Source organism: Suncus etruscus, chromosome Y (genome assembly GCF_024139225.1).
Source record: "Suncus etruscus isolate mSunEtr1 chromosome Y, mSunEtr1.pri.cur, whole genome shotgun sequence".
Lineage (NCBI taxonomy): Eukaryota > Metazoa > Chordata > Mammalia > Eulipotyphla > Soricidae > Suncus > Suncus etruscus.
The window spans coordinates 1,288,453-1,311,982 of record NC_064869.1 but is presented as its reverse complement, the minus strand read 5'-3'; the positions used below and the strand labels follow the sequence as shown (position 1 = coordinate 1,311,982).

Here is a 23,530-nt window from a genome sequence, read left to right as displayed (position 1 = left end):
CCAGAGCTAAAGAATATATGTGATCAAATCCTGCATGCTCAAAGAGTACCGCCCAAAAGAGACCCCAGAAAAAATACCCTAAGACACATCCTAGTCACAATGACGAATCCCACAGATACAGAATTCTGAAAACAGCAAGGTCAAAAAGGGAAATTACATTCAAGCAAGCATCCTTGAGATTTACAGCAGACCTGTCACCAGAAACACTCAAGGCCAGAAAGCAGTGGTGGGATATTGTGACAAGACTGAATGAAATGAATGCTTCACCTAGATTACTGTACCCAGCAAAACTCACTTTCTGGTTTGATGGAAGAATACATGGTTTCACAGACAAAAAACAGCTCAGAAACTTTACAGACTCAAAAACAGTCTTAAGAGAAAAACGGAAAGACCTACTTTAAGACAAGACTAACCAAAAGACACACCAAATTTCGATATAAAGATGGCATTAAATCCCAGGACAATTCTTTCTCTTAACGTAATGGACTAAATGCACCAGTTAAGAGACACAGAGTGGCTAAATGGATCAAAAAACTCAATCCAACCTTCTGCGGCCTAAAAGAAATGCACCTGAATAGTCAGAACAAACATAGACTCAAAATAAAAGGCTGGAGAAAAATTATCCAAGCAAACAACACCCATAAAAAAGCTGGAGTGGCCATACTAATATCAGATAATGCAAACTTTATACTCAGGAAGGTTGTAAGGGACAAAGATGGACATTTTATATTAATCAAGGGGTATGTAGAGCAGGAAGAAATAACTCTTCTAAACATATATGCAGCGAATGAGGGGCCAGCAAAATATTTAATACAATTGTTGACAAATCTAAAAAATAATATCAATAACAACACAATAATTTAGGGGACTTCAACACGGCTTTGTCAACACTGGATAGGTCAACCGACTGAAACCCAACAAGAACATACTAGACTTGAAAAGAGAAATGGAAGAAAGAGGCCTAGGGGATATATATAGGACACTCCATCCCCAGAAACCTGGATACACATTCTTCTCCAATGTACATGGGTCATTCTCCAGGATAGACTACATGCTGACACATAAAACATACCTCCATAATATCAAGAGGATAGAAATTTTGCACACTACCTTTGCTGACAACAAGACTCTGAAATTATTTGTGAATTCCAAAGGGACTCAGAAGAAAAACTTTAACACCTGAAAGTTAAACAGCATCATACTGAATAACCACTATGTCAAAGATGAAATCAAGGAGGAAATCAAAAGGTCCCTGGAAACAAATGACAATAAAGACACAAACTATCAGAACTTATGGGACACAGAAAAGGCAGTACTGAGAGGAAAATTTATAGTTTTGCAAGCACACATCAGAAAAGAAGGAGGGGCTTACCTGAGTAGCTTAATGACACAGCTAATAGAACTAGAAAGTGCTCAACAGAAGGACCCACAAAATAGGGAGACAGAAGAAAATAACAAAGCTGAGAGCAGAAATCAACGAAGTGGAAACCCAAAAAACAATCCGAAAGATCAACAAAAGCAGAAGTTGATTTTTTGAAAAAATAAACAAGATTGATAAACCACTGGCAAAACTAACAAAGAAAGAGAGAGAGAAACTTGATACCTGGTATTAGGAATGAAAAAGGAGAGATCACTACTGATATGGCAGAGATTCAAAGGGTAATCAGAAACTACTTTGAGAAACTCTACGCCACTAAAAATCTCTACGCAACTAAAAATGAGAACCTGGAAGAAATAGATAAATTCTTGGACTCTTATGATATTCCACGGTTGAAGGAAGAGGATGTAGCATCCCCATCACTATTGATGAAATTAAAACGTAATCAAATGTCTGCCAAAAAACAAAAGCCCATGCCCAGATGGATTCACTAATAAATTCTTTCAAACTTTCCAAGAGGAACTACTACCAATCCTGGCAAGAATCTTTCATGAAATCGAAAAAACAGGAACACTTCCAAATAGCTTTTTTGAAGCCAACATCACCTTGATACCTAAACCAGAGATGCTACCAAAAAAGTAAATTAGAGACCAATATCGCTGATGAATACAGATGCAAACGTCCTCAACAAAATCCTGGCAAATAGGATTCAATGCCTCATTAAGAAGATCATCCACTACGATCATCCCAGGAATGCAAAGGTGGTTTAATATCCATATCTATCAATATAATACACAACATCAACAACAAGAAAAATAGAAATCACCTGATCATATCAATAGATACAGAAAAAGCATTTGATAAGGTCCAACACCCATTTTGATCAAAACTCTCAGCAAGATGGGAATGGAAGGAACCTTTCTCAATATAGTTAAGGCCATCTACCACAAGCCAGAGGCAAATATTGTCCTCAATGGAGAAAAACTGAAAGCCTTTCCTCTAAATTCTGGCACAAGACAAGGCTGTTCTCTCTCACCACTCCTATTCAACATAGCACTGGAAGTACTTGTTATAGCAATTAGGCAAGAAAAAGTTATCAAGAGAATCCAGATAGGAAAGGAAGAAGTCAAGCTTTCACTGTTTGCAGATGACATGATACTCTACTTAGAAAACCCTAAAGACTCTACCAAAAAGCTTCTAGAAACAATAGACTCTTACAGCAAGGTGGCAGGCTACGAAATTAATACAAAAAAATCAATGGCCTTTCTATACACCAATATAATAAGGAAGAAATGGACATCAAGAAAACAACCCCATTACAATAGTGCCACACAAATTCAAATATCTTGGAATCAACTTAACTAAAAATGTGAAGGACCTATAAAAAGAAAACTATAAAACTCTACTGCAAGAAATAAGAGAGGACACACGAAAATGGAAACACATACCCTGCTCATGGATTGGCAGGATTAACATCATCAAAATGGCAATACTCCCCAAGGCATTAAACAGATTTAATGCGATCCCTCTAAAGATACCCACGACATTCTTCAAAGAAGTGGATCAGGCACTTTTGAAATTGGTTTGGAACACCCTAGAATAGCTAAAGCAATCATTGGGAAAAAGAATATGGGAGGAATTACTTTCCCCAACTTTAAACTTTACTACAAAGCAATAGTTATCAAAACAGCTTGGTATTGGAATAAGGACAGGACCTCAGATCAGTGTGGAATAGGCTTGACTACTCAGAGAATGCTCCCCAGACATACAATCACCTAATTTTTGATAAAGGAGCAAGAAATCGTAAATGGAGCATAGAAAGCATCTTCAACAAGTGGTGTTGGCACAACTGGCTAGCCACTTGCAAAAAATTGAAGTTAGACCCCCAGCTAACATCATGTATGAAGGTAAAATTCGAATGGATTAAAAACCTCGATATCAGACCCAAAACCATAAGATATATAGAACAACACATAGGCAAAACACTCCAAGACATTGAGACTACAGGCATATTCAAGGAGGAAACTGCACTCTCCAAGCAAGTGAAAGCAGAGATTCACAGATGGGAATATATTAAACTGAGAAGCTTCTGCACCTCAAAGGAAATAGCGTCTAGAATACAAGAGCCACCCACTGAGTGGGAGAAACTATTCACCCAATACCCATCAGAGAAGGGGCTAATCTCCAAAATATACAAGGCACTGACAGAACTTTACAAGAAAAAACATCTAATCCCATCAAAAAATCGGGAGAAAAAATGGACAGACACTTTAGCAAAGAAGAAATACAAATGGCCAAAAGACACATGAAAAAATGCTCCACATCACTAATCATCAGGGAGATGCAAATCAAAACAACTATGAGGTACCACCTCACACCACAGGAATGGCACACATCACAAAGAATGAGAATAAACAGTGTTGGCAGGGATGTGGAGAGAAAGGAACTGTTATCCACTGCTGTTGGGAATGCCGTCTAGTTCAACCTTTATGGAAAGCGATATGGAGATTTCTCCAAAAACTGGAAATATAGCTCCCATACGATCCAGCTATACCACTCCTAAGAATATACCCTAGGATCACAAAAATACAATACAAAAACCCCTTCCTTACACCTATAATGATTGCAGCACTATTTACCATAGCAAGACTCTGGAAACAACCAAGATGCCCTTCAACAAACGAATGGCTAAAGAAACGGTGGTACATATACAGAGTGGAATATTATGCAGCTGTCAGGAGAGATGAAGTCATGAAATTTTCCTATACATGGATGTACATGGAATCTATTATGCTGAGTGAAATAAGTTAGAAAGAGAGAGAGAGAGAAAAAGAGAGAGAGAGAAACAGAATGGTCTCACTCATCTATGGGTTTTAAGAAAAATGAAAGACATTCTTGCAACAATAATTTTCAGACACAAAAGAGAAAAGAGTTGGAAGTTACAGCTCACCTCAGGAAGCTCACCACAAAGAGTGATGAGTTTAGTTAGAGAAATAACTACATTTTGAACTGTCTTAATAATGAGAATGTATGAGGGAAATGGAAAGCCTGTCTAGAGTACAGGTGGGGGTCAGGTGGGGTGGAGGGAGATTTGGGACATTTGTGATGGAAACGTTGCACTGGTGATGGGTGGTGTTCTTTACATGACTGAAACCCAAACACAATCATGTATGTAATCAAGGTATTTAAATAAAATTAAAAAATTAGAAAGGATATGGGGGGGTGTCCAAAATTTAAAATATGAAAAAAACCCTAGGAATATATATATATATATCTATATATATATATATATATATATATATATATATATATATATATATATATATATAGATATATATATATGGGGATAAAAAACCTACAGATTTAGTATCAAAATAGATTGACAAATACATAGTAGTTAACTGTCAAAACACTTTTATTGGACAGGGTAAACTGTTGGTACTTTCATGATCCTCCTGGTTCTGTACTCAAATATTACTCCTATCTAGGAAGCAAAAGACACTTGGGAACAAGAAGGAATGTATATTCAACATAAGTTTCCTGAACATAAAGTACATGCTCTAGCCAATCCCTTATCCCTGTCACAATCTAATATCTCACCAGAAGTCCCACTGAGAAGCCTTTCTTCAGCAAGGATGGCTGGCAAAATACCTGATAACGAGGGTAAAATTTCTCATGCTTAATTTGTATTAGTAGTGCTTTAGATTCATTGGTTGCCAGGACCTGACCATAGTATATTTTTGGTCCTAAAATTAACTATTTTCTAATCATATTTTGTCTATTTATCTTAACATTGTTGAAGTGAGCATACTAATAAAAATGAGGTGCAAACTGCTCTTTTATCATGATCTTTGGGGATGCTTTAGATCCCTAAGAAATACTTTTAACTCCAAACATTGCATATATGGCTATTAGAAGTCTGCAGTTTTCATGCCATGATAGTTAAGGGAAAGATATTGGCCACTGTTTTTCAATTCTTTGCTGATTGTGGCATATAACTTCAGACATAAATATACAGTTAGGGCCAGCATATTAGTATAGCAAGTAGAGCATTTCATTTGCACAAGGCCAACTTGGGTTCCACTATGGTATCCTATATGGTTGCCCAGGAGTAAGCTCTGAGTTCAGAGCCAGGAGTAACTCCTGAGTTTGGACCTCAAAAAGAAAAAACAGACAAATAACAAATGTGCATAGTCAATAACAAATAGGTACTATAACAGCAGAGATCAGTAATCTTACACAAGTTTTGTGATATATTTATTATAATGAACCTGAAGATGTATAAAACCTGAACCAAAGAGGAGTTTGGTACTGAACCTATTTTCTATGAGGAGATTATGAGTATTTAAAATTGCTAGAACTAGGGAGCAACACAATGAGCTGGAAAACAAAAGCTCCATGGAAGCCCCATGAAAGTCTTAGTTTTGACCCCTAGGACTATATTTTTCCTCAACCTTCTTAGACCCAAGAATTTTAAAACCTGATATTCTTGCTGACATCCCATAGCACTGATGGGTAAATATTCATAAATAGATGAAATTAAATAAAACTATAAAGATTTTACAAAATTCTGAATTATCATACATCTTAGAATAGCAGAAACTAAATACAATAAAGGAAGCAGGAAATAATAGTAAAACAAAACAAAACAAAACAAAACCAAAGGCATATACAGAAAACCTAAAGGTATTCATGATAAAACTTTAAATCAGGGGGCCTTTCATGCAGGAGGTCATCGGTTCGAATCCCGGTTTCCCATATAATCCCCCGTGCCTGCCAGGAGCAATTTCTGAGTGTGGAACCAGGAATAACCCCTGAGCACTGCTGGGTGTGACCCAAAAACCACACCAAAAACCCCCAAAAAACTTTAAATCAGATCCTACGTAAATATTTAACACTAGTATGAAATAATTTATACATTTTATTTAGAAGTCTTACAAAATGTAGAGATATAATGGAGAAATTCAGGTACTAGCTCTGTAATTATCTGTAATTATTCAGTTCTGGGCACCCCATATGACACACAGATTTAACACAGGAATAATCCCTAAGAATGTCAGAAGTAAGCCTTATGCACTGCTGCATGAACTCTAACATTATTTCTTTCCCCTTATGTATTCTATTAATGATTTAATGAAAAAGTGGTGTGAGCCAAACTGGAAAACCATATTTAACTAATAAAAATAATAGATACTAAACTCACAGATCATGCTTGTAAAGGCAAAACCTAATAAATTATCCTTCACACTGTTCAAAAATGATTATGTGCCACTGTCCATTGTGATATTCCAGTCCCAAACAATTGTGTAACTTAATAATTAGTACAAGGAAATTTTGTTCAAGCACATCTGAAGTGTTCTACTTCTGATGTCACTGCAACCAAGTAAACCAGCATAGTAACTGAAACAATAAACATAAGGTTAGTGAATAAATAAAGTTGAATTAAAGCTCAGGCTTTAATCATAGAAAAAATTAGTTAAAAATGAATATATTCTAAAAGTATAAATTACAGATAATTTTAAAACCATGTTAGTAAGAAGACTGTGGAGAAAAAATACTTGAAAACTTGAAAAAATACATGAGTACTCCTGATTTGATTAACAGGGCAGTGTTTATCAGGTGTGTAAAAGGCAATGTGGTTCATGGGAATGGGTTTTCTGTATAAGCATGCATCTGTGCCTTTAAAGAATTTTCAAAGCACCCACCAACTATTCTATACCTGGAAAACTACCTTAAAAATAAAAACAAAAAGATTATTTCGAGATAACAAAATTATTAATGAATTATGAGGACAGTGGTCCTCATTTTTAAACTGGTTAAAAAAAACTTGCATTGCATGTGTCTCATGAAAGTTCAATCTCTGAATTCTGATATGGTCCTCCAAGCCAAGATTAAGAAGTTAGAGCCAGGAGTAAGCACCAATATATATGACTTCAAAACAAAAGATATTAAACAACTTATTACTGTACTACCAGTATTTAAAGAGGAACCCAAAAGATTTCTAAACACAAATGAGAATAAAGAAATGAGACCATAACACATGTGTAAACAATAAAAGGTCACAGCTATACAAATATTCAGTAGGAAGAAGCAACAATAAACAATGCCTGAATACTCTTCTAGACACGAATGAGAATGAAGATACCAGATCACATGTGAAATAGCAGAAATGGCTTAAAAAAGGTCATAGCAAAGCAAGTTTTAGGAATAAATTGCTTGACTTCATATTATGGTTAAAGCTAGTATGATTGAAACCAAATACTAATTGTTCCTAACTTTGACATGAAAAAGTTAGTCATAAACCCTTTTGTTAAAGGGCAATTATATGTCATTTTCAGTATAAACCACACTTCCAAGAGATAAAAGAAGGCAAAAGAAATTTCAATTGTTTATTAAACCTATTCCTGAGATTAAAGTTTATCTCAGTTTGTAAAGGAAAAGTTTACATGATGTAATAGCTTTTATCCCATATTATCCTTTTATGCTGCATTGGACACAGTATATATATTTGTATATATTCATTCTTCAGCGCCACAGTTTTCACTTACTCTGAGGAGGTTCTACTCTGCTTTCCCTGTGACATTTGCACTCTAGAATTATTTCTTGAGTTGTGGCTGAGAGACTAGAAGAAAAACCTGGCTGTGGAGTGAAGCTTAATGATCATGCTCTTCTCAGGCCTGCTGTCTGAGGTGAAATGGAGCTTCCGTGTCACAGAGGACCCCTAGGTCTGCCTCAATTTCTTGGATTTTCTGGCTGAGCAGAAACTAAAATAGAAGCCCCTCTGCTTCTTTGCTCTCTTCATGAGTATGCTGATCATGGGTAAAAATGTGGCACTTAACAAAGAAGACCGCTGATTCTCTTTTGGCCTCAGTTTCTAAAGATGCAAAACTAAGAAGAAAATTATGAACCATTCTAAATTACCACTATTCAAAAGAGCTAAAGAATAAGTCAAATGCTTATGGCAGTTTGAAACCAAGAATAATGTGCATGATCTCCTACCCTTCACCTCATGACCTATGCAAATAACAAGATCTCCAGCTACAAAAGAGGGAAGTCATCAACCACATCTGACTGGAAAGTTTCTGGGCACCATAAAAAGACCTTGGGGTGCATAAATGAGTGTGTTTGGAGCCTGTAGTTGTTCCCCTGGCAGTAGGCTTCAGGGATAAAGAAATCCGAAATCCTGTATCTAGTAGGCCAAGGAAATTCCTGTTCTAATTTACCCAATGTGTACCAAAACTATGCAAAAAACCAAACAAACAAAAAAACCCCAACAACAAAACCACATTGTTTTTAAGAAGTTGCTGGTCTGTTTTTTTTTCCTTGTTTTGTTTTCTTACCTTTTTTGCCTTTTATTTTTCTCTCTTTTCTTTTCTTCCCCCTTATCTTTTTTTTATATCTCCAAAAGAACAACATTACTGGAATCACCTTAATCAGCCTCATAATTTGAGGGGAAAATAATTGGTACCAAGACCAGACAATCATATATTTATTTGGTGAAAATAAAAAATGATCAGACATGAATACCAAATAAAAGTCAATGACAATAGAATCGAAACCCAACCTACAACAAGCTGTACAAGTGGGGAACATTATGGGGGTAAAGGAGGAAGATTTGGGATGTATGCTTGGAACAGGGGTGGAGGGAGGACAACACAGGTGATCGGAATGCCCCTCATTCATTGTCACTATGTGCCTCAAATATTACTGTGAAAGAATTGTAATTCACTTTGGCCACAATAAAAATTAAATAAAGAAAATGTGCATGAAATAAAAAAAATAAAGGAATTTTGGGTTTAAAATTTCTTTTTTTTTTAATTCTAGGTCTAATCTACTGTTATGCCAAATCCATGATGTTAATCTAAATTGATAAAATACAATTTGATGTTTATAGAACAGATGTCACAGTCATTTAACAGAAAGACTATATCTTTCAGTGGCAAGTGATCCAACCACTTTATTATCAGTGAACATAAATAAAGATCAGAAAATGGGCAGAATCAGCAAGAACTCAAAAGCAGTAAAAACTCAAGAGGAAGAATCAAATAATATATGCCAGTATGTTCTCAATACCTTTTCTAATTTTTTAGAGGAGAGTTAAATTTGCTAAATAAGAAGTAAAAATATGTACTTTAAAAATAATTATTTCTTTCCAGGAGTCACTGCTCTGATAGAATTCCTCTGACTTTAATATGAGTCCATATGGGTGGAGAATAGTCTTTAAGAGAAAAAAAAATGAAAAAGAAGAGATTTGTGAATATAGAAGTCAGAGGAGATCACAAGCCAATACAATTGCAAGGTACAAATTCTTTTTTTTTTTTTGCAAGGTACAAATTCTTAAGGTTCAAATTCTGAAGTCCTCTAGAGAAAAGAGCAGGCTGAACACGTGTTCTGATGAAACACTAGAAGCATTACCCCACCAACAACATTCAGCATGACCTATTTCACAGTATCATGGAAGAGATGCCAAGCCAATAAACTTCCAGGTACATAGGTCTTCATGTTAAAAATTGGGAGAATCCTTAAGAATGTGTCAGGCCATCACCCCACTCTGCACACTGTCTATCAGCACTTGGCACACAAGAAAACTATTTAAGTTAAAAACTAGTAAAACTTCATCTTATACTTAAAAAGGGTTTTATAGTTCTTTACTTGCTGGGGCATTCACTGTCCCAATGAACATTTAATTGTCCCTCAGTAAATTTTCCTAACAAGTATCTATTAACAAAGTCAAACCATAATACCACAAATAACCCACTTAACTCTAAAAAACTGCTTTAAAAAAGTCATAGGGACCTTGGGATAAATTCCTAATAAAACTAAATTTAAGTACTGGGACAAGGCTCTAGGGCATTTGCCTTGAATGAAGCCAGCCAACACAGGAGGGACCCAGTTCAATTCCCGGCATCCCATGTGGTCCCCCACTCAGCCAGGGGTGATTTCTGAGTGTAGAGCCAGGAGTAACCTCTGAGAGCTTCTGGGTGTGACCGAAAAGCTAATCAATCAATCAATAAAGTTAAAAAAATTTATAAACTGATAATTTACTTTAAACTGTTAAAATCTGTGAGGGACAAAACCAGTAGTTTAATAGGTAGTAGAATCGCAGTTTTTGCCAGTAAGTTGATTTGGATGCCTGGCACACCATAGGGTACTGAGCCCAGAAGAAATGATCCATAGGAACAAGCACTGAATATCTCAAGATAAAGTCTAAAAGCAAATGAATAACAAAACCACCCAGTTTTTAAAATATTTTTTTAAAAAACTGAATCAACATGAGTTACAAATTTGATGATGGCTTAGTTTCAGTCATACAAAGTTCCAACACCCATCCTGTTATCATAGTATACTATCTCCTTGGTCAACTTTCCTCTCACCATTTACCTCCCTGCTTCAGTCTGACTCTGGGAACACTCTCACCAGGTACTGTTTTGTGATACTGTTTTGTGATACGGAAAAGGTATCATGCATACCAATTTACTCTCATTAGAAGCTAGTTCATTTCTTGTTTTAGAGCAATATTTCCAACAGTCAATGTCATAATGGTGTCTCTCTTCTGCCCTAACTGCACTCTTTCCTTTTGTGCCAAGCTTCCTAAGATAGAAGAGGCAATCCTCTTGATCCTCACTTTTACTGTCTTTGTGTACTATTCTTAAATCTTGTGGGTCCAAACTGTTCTGTCTGTGTAACTCATTTCATTGATTCATACTTTGTCTATCCATGTCTAAGCAAATTTCATTACTTCATTTTGTCTAATAGCTATAATTTTTTGCCTAACAGTTATGCAGTATTCCACACTGTAAATCAGGGGTTTCAAACTCAAATCTGGGGGCCACAGGAGGCAAAGTCGGAATGAGGCAGGGCTGCATAAGGGATTTCACACACACAAAAAAGTCCTCATATGTTATTATTAACTGTTTTAATTATTTATTCTGAACATGAATAGAACTTTGAGTGAAGCTCATGAACAGTTCTTCTGAACATGGCATCTTTTGCCTATTCCTTGCTGCCAGAGACTTGAGAGCGCTTCTTCTCACAAATCTGAACCACATTTGGCTTTAGAGAGGAAGCAGTTGAGACCCTCAGTATGGCTTGAAGATGAACATCATTAAGTCTAGACCTGTACTTTGACTTACTGAAGTTCAATGTGGAGAATAACTTTTCACACAAATATGTGCTCCCAAAAAGGCACATGGTGCGCTTGAACATTTGGAAAAGCTCAGGGAAGCTGGGAAGCAATTCTCTCAAAAACTGCCCATGTATGTCTGCTTTTCCACTAATCTCCCTGAACTTGGCTTTGAGATCAGAGTTGCATTGCAGGTAAATGAGCTCCATTTGAAGCACAGGAGGGGCATCTTGCACATGAAAGGAAAAGGGGTCCACAAAAATTTGGAAAGTGGCTCTGTGCTTTTTGAAGTCTGCAAATCTCTGATCAAATTTCTTCTCTAGCTTAAAAATAGCATCAATATATTTCTCACCTCTGAATGGTATGCCTGCATCCACAAGTTCCTTGCATGCTGGGAAATGGCAAAGATTTGTCTGAGAGAGTTGGGATTTCCATAACACAAGTTTTGCTGTCATAGGCAGCACTAATAAGCTGCCCTGGGCCTTGTTACATCTTGTTTAGTACATTCAGCTTATGTGTGATGTCAACAAGAAAAGCTGAGTCCATGGGGCCGGGCGGTGGCGCTAAAGGTAATGTGCCTGCCTTGCCTGCGCTAGCCTTGGACGGACCGCGGTTCGATCCCCCGGTGTCCCATATGGTCCCCCAAGCCAGGAGCAACTTCTGAGCACATAGCCAGGAGTAACCCCTGAGCATTACCGGGTGTGGCCCAAAAATCAAAAAAAAAAAAAAAAAAAAAGCTAAGTCCATGAGCCATTTGTGATCACTCAACTCAGAAATAGCATTCCCATCCTTCTCCATGAAGGTTTTCACTTCTTCTCTCAACTCAAAAAATCTTTTCAGGACATTTCCCCTGCTGAGCCAACGTACCTTGGTGAAATAGAGCATATCTCCATATTCTGACTCCATTTCCTCTAAAAAAGCAGAAACCTCCTGTACTTTAAGCCCCTGGATCTGATTTGGTTGATGCATTTCACAATGACATCACATTGTCACACGGCAGGCATTTACTGCAAAGGGCCTGCTCATGGATAATGCAGTGAAGAGCAATGGCCTTCTCTACCCTCTCCTCTTCAAGTTTTTTTTGAACAAGTACCACCAGTCCATTTTCCGCCCTGTCATCGATGGTGCTCCATCGGTTATTATTCCAACAAACCTCTTCCATGGCAAACCTGCATTCTCAATGGCCTCATACAGATGCCAAGATATTTCATTAGCAGTGGTCTGGCCATGCATTGGAATTATAGTGAGCAGCTCCTTTGTCAATTCAAAATTGCAATCAACACCATGAATATAAATTGTGAGCTGTGCAGTGTCTGTAATATCTGTGCCCTCGTCAAGAGAAACTGAGTATGCATCAAAACATTTGGCTTTCTCACACAGTTGATGATAAATGTCACTTGACATGTCAGAAATGCGCTCTGTCACAGCGTTGGCAGAAAGGCTGATTTTGCTAAATTGACCTTTCTTTTCTGGACAGATAATACTTGCAGCATGTAACATGCATTTTTTATCAAACTCTCCTTCTGTAAATGGTTTCCCTGCCTTAGCAATCATCTCACTAACCATGTAACTAGCTTCAACTGATGCAACATTCTCTTTGGTTGCTTTCTTAAAAGAAATCTTGTTGCCTCATTAGACATGCTTTAAGATTGGCCCACCCACGTGGCTCTCTCATTTCCTTGATATTTTGCACATTCCTCAGCATGTTTCGTTGAATAATGGCATTTCAAATTGTATTCCTTGTGCACTGCAACTTTCTCTGAGCAAATAAGACATGGGGGGATGCCCCTGTGCTTAACAAAGAAATACTGCATCTCCCACTTTTCCTGAAACTGTCTGTGCTTGTCATCAATCTTGATATATTAAATTCTTGGTGAATACAGCTCTTAATAGTTAGTAATACTATAATATACATGCATTATTCAAAATGCCAATAATACTAACTTACTTTCAATGATTCTTGAAAGGAGGAAACCTGATATTGTGCATACTTAGCAATAGTGGTATGAGATCTATTATTTTCACACCGCCAGATCTTCTTTGTTCCAGTGGGATCCCAGTTTTCATCTGCTGGTTGCAATAACTGTGTTCTCACTTCGACCAAATGTTCATTATTAGTTTCTACCAATGTTTTGGTAGAGAAGAGTCCAAGATCTTAATAAAGAAATAACAGTAAGTAAAATTTTATCTGTCCCAGTAAGCAATTCAGAAGTATATTAGTTTTATTAAAAGCAACTTTATAGAACTACATTTATTCTTTAAGTAATGTTTTAAAATTTATGTTATAGGTGATGACTATTGGGACTGGAGAGAATAGAAGAGTGGGTTGAGTGGGCAGGGTGCTAATCTTGCATACAATAAACTGGGTTGAGCCCCACCATCCCATTTGATTTCCTTAGCACTATCAGGAGTTAATTCCTAAGTGCAATCAGGAGAAAGCCCTGAACATGCTGACTGTGCATCAAAAACAGAACAAAGGTACTGCCCATCAGCCTATTAATATTTGAGATGCAATATTTATAGAAGAATCATGAAAAGAATTAGTTAAATACTGAAAAAAGATAGGTCTTGAAACGCTAAAAGCTGACAAAAGTGAGAAAATTACCAATAAAGGCATGGAATTTTTAAAGATATGAAAACATACAGAAAACAATGTTAAGGGAAGGTAATTTTTGCAATTTTTAAAAAACATTTTGGGTTGTGGGGTCCTAAGCAGAGTTTAAGGAGGTATAGGGTCAAATATGCAAGCAGTTACTGCAAGAGCACTACAATACAATGCTGTGTGGACAGTCTGTGTGGAACTTAAAACACTTTATAGCTGTATTTTGGATTATATTGATGAAGAACTATGTGATATTAAGGAACTGTACCAGATCATATGCAAAACTTGTGCCTGTATTACTCAATACAGTCTGAGTATAACTGAGTATAATTCTTCATGAATTCATGAGTCATCTTTGTGCAGAAGTCAATTAATATTCTTTGTTCCAACACCAGTTTATGAGCTGGAAAAGCAAATATTTTCCCAGGACTGTAAAGATGTAAGGGAAAAAAGACTTTCAAAGTTAAAAACAAAGATACAACAAAGACAACCTTACCTAATTTAAGAGCCCCAGCAAGGCCACGTATTACAGTTACAGGATTTTTGGGATTTGTACAAAATTGATGTAATGGAGGAAAGAAAGCATCACGCTTATTTTCCAACTGTAAAATTAAAATATTCTATTAGCTCTCATAATCATATTGAAAATACCCATACCCTTTTTCATCAAAAAGCATCTTCATGGGTGCAATACATCTAATTAGAAAGTTAGAATTTTCAGATCATTGTTTTGTTTTGGTTTTGAGTTTTCGTAGATTTGGCAGTGTTTTGTATTATTCTTAGCTCAGCTCAGGAGTCACTCTTAGCTGTGTTTGGGGAATAATATAGAAAGCTGAGATCCAACACAGATAATTAGTTGTATGCAAGGCACTTGCCCATTGTACTTGAACTTCAGTCCTTTATTGCTATTAAAAAAAGTATATAAAATTCTCCTGCAAAATACAGTATGAGGAGCTGGAATAAGACAGCAGTTATATCATTTAGAAAAGATCAACCCACGTTTGATCCCCAGTCTCCTAAAAGGCCCCTTCAAACACTAAAGGCATAATTTCTGAGTGAAGAGCCAGGAAAATCCTAGAGCATCACTGGATGTAGGCAATCGCCCCCATATCATTAGGATCTTTTTCAAGTAGTTCTGGAATAACCCATGTTATTTCAGGCAATTATTAATAAACCAGATTACCTTCAATGTAAGTCTGAGAATGCAGTTCCACATTCACCCTGAAGGTGCTAAGGGTCTGTTCTCATATACTCCAGTACAACTCCTGGCAATGCTCAGGAGCTAGAATTGATCAGGTTTGGTCACAAGCTATGTGTCATTATCTCTCTATTAGGTGATCGCAAAAATCATTGGTTTGAATCAACTAATTTATATTATTTTATTGACTTAATAATTACTAACCTCATAAAATCTTTTCTGTGAATCACCTAGATAGAATAATTAGTACATTTTTCAGGGGAATAATGTTGGAGAACATACACAACAATGCACTTGGACGAATTTTAGAGTTTCATGCTAGGGACTAAATCTGAATCTCTTGCATGCAATAAATTCTAACACTCTGAACCTCAGGTCTTCAGCAAATAATTTCAACAGAATCTGGATATGGGGGATTAAAATACTTCCTTTGATTGCAGAGTACGCAGGATCAAGTGCCTACATTATATTACTCCTGAGCATCTCAAATAGTGATGTCTGAACATAAGGTCAGGATTTAGTCCTAAGAACAATTAGGTATATGCCAAACTACAAAATTTTGCTTACTATATGATATAATATATTAAGATTTGGGTAAAGAAATATTAAACTTCCAAACTTCTCTTTTATCTGTAAAATACTTGTTTTGTATCTTCATTTTTTTGAGGTCCACATTTAGAAGTAAGATTAAGATTCTGAAGCTTAAATTTTGGGTCTATGACATAAAAATAAAGTGTTTTTGGGCCCGGAGAGATAGCACAGTGGCGTTTGCCTTGCAAGTAGCTGATCCAGGACCAAAGGTGGTTGGTTCGAATCCCAGTGTCCCATATGGTCCCCCGTGCCTGCCAGGAGCTATTTCTGAACAGATAGCCAGGAGTAACCCCTGAGCAACGCTGGGTGTGGCCCAAAAAAAAAAAAGTGTTTTAATCCTTCTCCCCAGTTCCACTTATAAAACACTAGCAGGTATCTAAGGAATATGTATTTGGGGACTGACACTATATCTCAAGCTTGGAAGAGTGACTGTGCTAGCCCCCGATTATTCTAATTTCTTCACATTTTTTGATTTGGGGGTCATTCACAGCAGATTTCTCTATACACTACTGGTTGTTATCAGAGCAGTTCCAGGATCAAACCCAGGTGGTTAGGCAAGTCTTTACCCACTATACTGTATCTTGGGCCAACCTTTTCCTTTTTTTCTTAATTGAAGACACATTCTGCAGTGTTGAAGAATATAGGGCAACTCCATAGATACATATTATTAAATTATTCCTAAATATCTTCAATTTTTAGCTTTTTTAAAATTAATTTTCATTATACAGAATAGTAGCAACTGGCAACAAAAGAAATTATTTTTAACACATCAATATTTTTAATTTCAAAATAAGTAAAAACAAATCTTCCTTTGTAACAACTGATTTTATCTATCTGGTCAAAGCAGTCATAAATATCATAAACATAAATGACTTTTCAAAGACAGGTAATAGGATGAGAGAATATCATTTGTCATCCTCTGGAGTAACAGATATAATTTTCCAAAATATCCAAAATTTGAGAATTTTGTCCGGAAAGATGATTCAAAGGTACAGAATAAACACTACAAGATTCAATACTGACCAAATAATAAATCTGATATTTTATAAAAATATCCAGTTGTAGCCATTACTGACAAGAACAAGATTACAATGATTCTTAAAGTGAAAACTAGGCCTTGAGAGATAACTGGCAGAGGTTTAATCCCTAGCCCCCAGCTCCCCATATGCCCCCAAGCTCTGCCATGATTAGAATTATTTAGTGCATTTTGTTTTAGGTCCACCAGGTGTGAACTAGAAACAAAAAGTAGCCCCCAGAATTAAAGTAAATTCAAAATTTTCCTTAAAAAACATACACAGGGGTTGGAGAGATAGCATGGAGGTAGTGCATTTGCCTTGCATGCAGAAGATGGTAAGTCGAATCCTGGCATTCCATATGGTCCCCCAAGACTGCCAGGAGCTATTTCTGAGAGTAGAGTCAGGAGTAACCCCTGAGTGCTGCCAGGTGTGACCCAAAAACCAAAACCAAAAACAAAAAAAACCAAAAAAAAAAAACAAAAAAGAAAGAAACATATATATTGGTTTTTAAAGTAAATTTAAAAAAAATCAGGAAAGTTCAGACATGTCATTTCTTTATAATTAATCACTAAACTCACATAAATACTAGGGGTGGGTGGATTCAACTTGTCCTTTGGCAAAGGAGGATATGGTGAAGGTGGTGGTCTTGGAGGTGGACATTTATCTAACAAAATGCAATTATTAGACAAGCCATTTTTACCAAGATTCCTGTTTAAAAAAGAAAAACATAGGGTTATTTAATAAATTCAAATTTTTCTACTCATTTTAAAAAAATCAGAACTTAGCATGCTATGTTTTTCTGTGTTAAATCTAAGCAAATTAAAATATCAACCCATGTAACACGAGACATTGACAAATATTATCTAATAAATAAAAATATCTAATCAAATTAAAAATATCAGCTTATTTCTAAAATCAGTATGACTTTCAGAATCCAGGGAAATAGTACCAGATATGTACCTGAGATTCATTAGCACTACTGTCAATGGTAGCTTGCTGCCAACATTTTATATATTTCTCTTTATTTAAAAACCAGGGTTACAAGGTTCTTGATAATTTAAGTTTTTTTTAGACACAAAGTTGTTCATGATTAAATTTCAAGACACTGAATACGATTTCCACCACCAATGCCAAGTTTCCCACCCACCCTCCCACCTCTCTTCTCTTCTCTTCTCTCTCTCTCTCTCTCTCTCTCTCTCTCTCTCTCTCTCTCTCTCAAGACATGCAATATTGTTACTGAAGGGTATCATGCCTACCATTTTCTCTCTCTTCAGTGACCAATTTTTGTCCCAAGTGCTCATTTTCAATTATCATTGTCATAGTGTTCCTTCCTGCCCAAATGCACTCCTCCACTATTTGTGGGGAACTTCCTAACATGAACTGATCCTCCTAATCCCTCATCTCTATTGTCTTTGGATATTATTACCAAACTCTTTCTTTTCTTATGTCACACAAATGAATGAGACTTTTTTTTCCTCTTTCACTTTCCTTCGTTCAGCATAATACTCTCCAGCCAAATCCATTCATATATATATATGCAAATTATATGACTTCACTTTCCTAATAGCTACATATTCCATTGTGCAGATGGACCTCAGTTTCTTTATCCACTTTTCTGTTCTTGGAAGTTTTGGATTATTTCTAGATTCTGGCTATTGCAAATAGTGTTCCAGCATTTTTTTTTTTTTTTTTTTTTTTGCTCGTTGGATCACACCCGGTAACACTCAGGTGTTACTCCTGGCTATGGGCTAAGAAATCGCTCCTGGCTTGGAGGACCATATGGGATGCCAGGGGGATAAAACCGCGGTCTATTTTAGGCTAGTACAGGCAAGGCAGACACCTTGCCGTTTGCATCATCATTCTGGTCCCTGTTCCTAGCATTTTAAAGACAACCCCAACATTAAGCGAACTGCCAGGAGTAGTCCAGTGATTCAATAACATCACAAAACTGAAATGCTTCACTCTGTAATTTTTATTCATTAAGTCAATACACACAAATGCAATTGCCATGTCTCAGGCAGCCAGCTCCATAGTCTCACTCTATTCTTATAAAAGATGTTTACCAAGCTGTGAAAAATCATAGATATGCTGGCTGAGCACCTTAATTTGTCAGTCCCAGGGAAGTGTAAGCCAAGTTCTAGCCCTGCTGAAGCCATGCCAGCTGCATCATCACAGACATAATCGCTGTTTCACAAAGGGCCTACTTCACTACTAATATGCAACTTTATGTAGAGGCACAAATCTGTTCAAAATCAGGTATACCAGGACATTTTTTTGAGTGTGGGTACCAAACCCATCACCCCATTTTCATAGCTCTGAAAGGTTGATATTCTAAAAACACATCCCACAAAACACACAATATCAGTCATAGGGAATGGAATCATTGCACTACAAGAATGCTCTTGGGGCCATGCATTTTTCTTAATACTGTCATCCTGACAGGAAGACGCTAATTAATCAGAAACAAAAGAAGTAACAGAAAGACCAACTAGCACAATAGCACAGTAAGCTTTCTGACAAAGATTTAATGAAATAAATGAGAAAAAAAGTTTTCAAAAATCTTCTTGTTGCGGTAGGTTTTCTTAATTTTAATTTATAATATTTTCATTCATAATAATAGACACATGTAGGGAGGCCCTTAGAACAGGCAGACTACTTAGTTAAAATGAAGGACCTTGTGTTTGCTCAAAGCTGGTAGCCTCGAGAATGAAATATAAACATTTAAGGTCACCTTATTTGTATATGCCACCTGCAGGCAGCCTTGAGAATTGAATGTTAACCATTTAAGATTTAAGGGCACCAAACAGAGAGCCATAAAGCAGGTAGCCTCGAGAATTAAATGTAAACATTTAAGGTCATCTTATTTGTATATCCTCCCTGCCGGAGATAGGTTCCATTATCAGTACATCCTGACCTGATAGAGACAGAGCTCATTATCCACACATTCCATCTCATTTGTTAATGGGTCCTGTTATTTGAACAATTTGGCTGTTCTATAGATACGAGCAGAACTATGCCCACAAAAAATATATATAAGCCAGGCCTTGAGTTTAAATAAATTGAAATTGAGTTTGGACTTGGCTGGAATCCTTTTCCCACTTTTGTCTGTCTCCATGTCTGTCTGTGTGTCTTTGTATTTGTGCGATCCCCCCCCAGAAAGAATAACCATATCTCAATTGGTGTCAAATATGTCAACTATATGATAAATGACTTATAAATAGTTTATATTAAAAGTTAATTTTTATAAATGATTGTCTTAAAAATTAAAACAATGAGCTAAAACTATAATACCATTATACAGTAAGTCATCAATAAATTTACTATAGGACTACAGCAATCTTTCCAAATACTTAAAAGCTTTACAAATTAAATATAAGATTTTAACTATTATTTTTGAAATAATATAAGTAGGTCATTATAAACAAAAGTACTGGGAAGCTGAAGAGACAGTACAATCAATAAAATGAGTACTCTGCATGTTTCTGAATGGACTGGATCCCCAAAATACCATACTGTCTCCTGAGTACCTTAAATAGTGCATTGCCAGGAGTCATTTGAGTGTGGCCAGCAACTGAAACCAAAATAAATGAACACTGCACAGAGTCTAGACAAGAGTATAGCCAGAAAATAACTACTGACTGGCAGAAGCAGCAGTGACTGCAGGCTGTGGGGCAGCATTTGTACTCAAACCAGCCATTGTGGGTAGAGGTGAGTGCACAGAGAAAAGACTGATTGGGAAAAAGAAAGATCAAGTGACATGAAGCAAAGACAACAACTTTAGGCAATGGTAGAATTTGGACTAAAGCTTCATTTTGAACTTAGTTAAATCTGCTTCACTCCACCACCAGCATGAAGCCCCACCACAAACATAAAAATTTACACCACCTTACAAAGGTAACAATGACATAGCAACATAGAATCCCAACATATTTAGTAAATGAAGATGTTTGTTATTAAGAGCCAATTAACTTTGGTCACCTATATAGACTCTGTAACATTAGCTGCCTCTCTGATTGTCTCTGATTAGGACTTGAAAGGAAATGTTAAGAATTTTCAAAGAACTCAAAGAAATCATGAAATGGAGAGCTAGTAAGACTAAAGAGGATATGAGACTCGCAATAAGAAAACTTCAAACAGAAATTATGATTGAAAACTTGGCTGGCCCAGGAAAAAACTCAATGGAAGGCCTCACAAGCAAAGTAACAGTTCCTGAGGACAGAATCAGCAAGCTGTACAATAAATGGCATAATAATTCCAGAAAACAAAAGACACTGAAACGAGACTTAAAATAAATTAACAAAAGATGAAAATTTTTCTCAATATGTCAGTTGACGATAACAGAACTTGGGATAAATTCAAGAGAAAAGGGGCCGGGCGGTGGCGCTAGAGGTAAGGTGCCTGCCTTGCCTGCGCTAGCCTAGGACGGACCTCGGTTCTATCCCCCGGCGTCCCATATGGTCCCCCAAGCCAGGAGCGACTTCTGAGCGCATAGCCAGGAGTAACCCCTGAGCGTCACCGGGTGTGGCCCAAAAACCAAAAAAAAAACATTCAAGAGAAAAAAATTAAGAATCATTGGGGTCCAGAGAGCTAAAAAAAAACTTCTACAAAGAGGCAACTGACATAGACATCCTTGCTGAGAAGTTTCCTGAGGCATCAAATGTTTGCACCCACATGCTCAACAACAAAGAATTACAGCTGAAAAAGATCCAAATCAAAGCACCACTGAATACATTCCACTCACAGAAATAAGAGATATAAATCTGAAAGCCGAATATCTAAAAGAAGACTCCTCAAGAATTATAGCAGATTATGGGGCTGGAGCAATAGTGCAGTTGTAGGACCTTTGCCTTGCAACAGGCTGATCCAGGACAAAACAGGGTTCAATTAACATCATTCCATTTGATGCCTCAAGCCACGAACAACCCTTGTGTGTCACTGGGTGTGGCCCCCAAACCAAAAAAAAAAAAAAAATATATATATATATAGATACACATACATACATACAGCAGATTTATCCAAGCAAACATACAAGTCCAAAAAAGGTACTGGTGTAAATATAGTGAAAAACAAAAACTCAATTAATACAACATACCAATAACCAGACTTTCAGACTTTCAAAACAGCTTAGAAATTTTACAGACTCAAAACAAACCTTAAATGAGGATTACATTAAGATGAATAAATCCCACAAACATAAAAAACTTCAACAAGAAGATGGCACAAAATCCCATAATGTTTATCTCTCAAAGTCACTGGAATAAATGCACCAATTGAGAAAACCAATTGGTAAAATGGATCAGAAATTTGAAACCAACATTTTGATGCCCCAGTAAACAAGATTGAATGCTATGACAAATAAAGATTCAAAGTAAAAATAGAGAAGACAATCAAGTTTTCAAGCAAATAACTTCTTTAGAAAGGCTGGGGTGGTCATATAACATAAACCTTAGGCTTAAAAGGTTATCAAAATACAAAGAAGGTCATTTCTTAGTAATCAAGGACACTGATTACATAATTATGTATGCAATGAAGGGCCAACAAAAATTGAAAATAACTGCTAATAGCACAGTGGCAGAGCATTTGCCTTTCATGTGGCCAACTCCAGAAGAACCCAGGTTCCATTCCCAGCATCCACATGGCCCCAGAGCCTGCCAGGAGTGGATTCTGAGCAGAGAGCAGAGCACTGCTGGGTGTAGCCCGAAAATCAAACTATAAGCTACAAAATTAACACACAAAAATAAATGGCCTCAGGGCCAGAGAGATAGCATGGAGATAAGGCATTTGCCTTGCATGCAGAATGACAGTGGTTTGAATCCCTTCAACCCAAATGGTCCCTAAGCCTGCCAGGAGGATTTCTGAGTGTAGAACCAGGAGTAACCCCTGAGCGCTGCTGGGTGTGACCCAAAACCAAAACCAAACAAACAAAAATCAATGGCCTCATTATACACTAATAATGATAAAGAGAAAATGAAAATTAAAACACAATCCCAGGCTGGAGAGATAGCATGAAAGTAAGTCCTTTGCCTTGCATGCATCAGGAAGGTGGTTCAAATCTGGGTCTCCTGAGCCTGCCAGGAGTGACTTCTGAGCATAGAGCCAGGAGTAACCCCTGAGCGCTGCTGGGTGTGACCCAAAACCAAAACCAAACAAACAAAAATCAATGGCCTCATTATACACTAATAATGATAAAGAGAAAAATGAAAATTAAAACACAATCCCAGGCTGGAGAGAGCGCATGGAGGTAAGTCTTTTGCCTTGCATGCATCAGGAAGGTGGTTCAAATCTGGGTCTCCTGAGCCTGCCAGGAGTGACTTCTGAGCATAGAGCCAGGCGTGACCCCTGAGCATTGTCGAGTGTGATCCAAAATTAAAAAAAAGCAAAAACAAAAACAAAAAACAAACTAACAAAAAAAAAATTCCCCATACCACAATCCCATTCACAATCGTGTCAGAGAAACTCAAATATATTGAAGTCAACTTAACAAGACGTGAAGGACCTAAACAAAGAAAGCTACAAAACACAGCTTCAAGAAACATAAACAACAACATACAAATGGAGACATATACTCTGTTTGTGGTTTGGGAGAATTAGCATCATTAAAATGGCAATACTTCCAAAGCAT

The 23,530-nt window shown here is 36.8% G+C and overlaps 1 protein-coding gene across 1 annotated transcript in view; it reads right to left on the bottom strand.

The window, feature by feature from the left end:
• Nucleotides 1-23,530, bottom strand: part of LOC126000414 (lysine-specific demethylase 6A-like) — a 199,751-nt gene that overhangs the window by 58,741 nt on the left and 117,480 nt on the right. Inside the window, 3 exon segments of the mRNA XM_049767715.1 lie at nt 13,450-13,655; nt 14,600-14,705; nt 17,487-17,616. Of these exon segments, the coding sequence (XP_049623672.1) occupies nt 13,450-13,655; nt 14,600-14,705; nt 17,487-17,616 (442 nt within the window).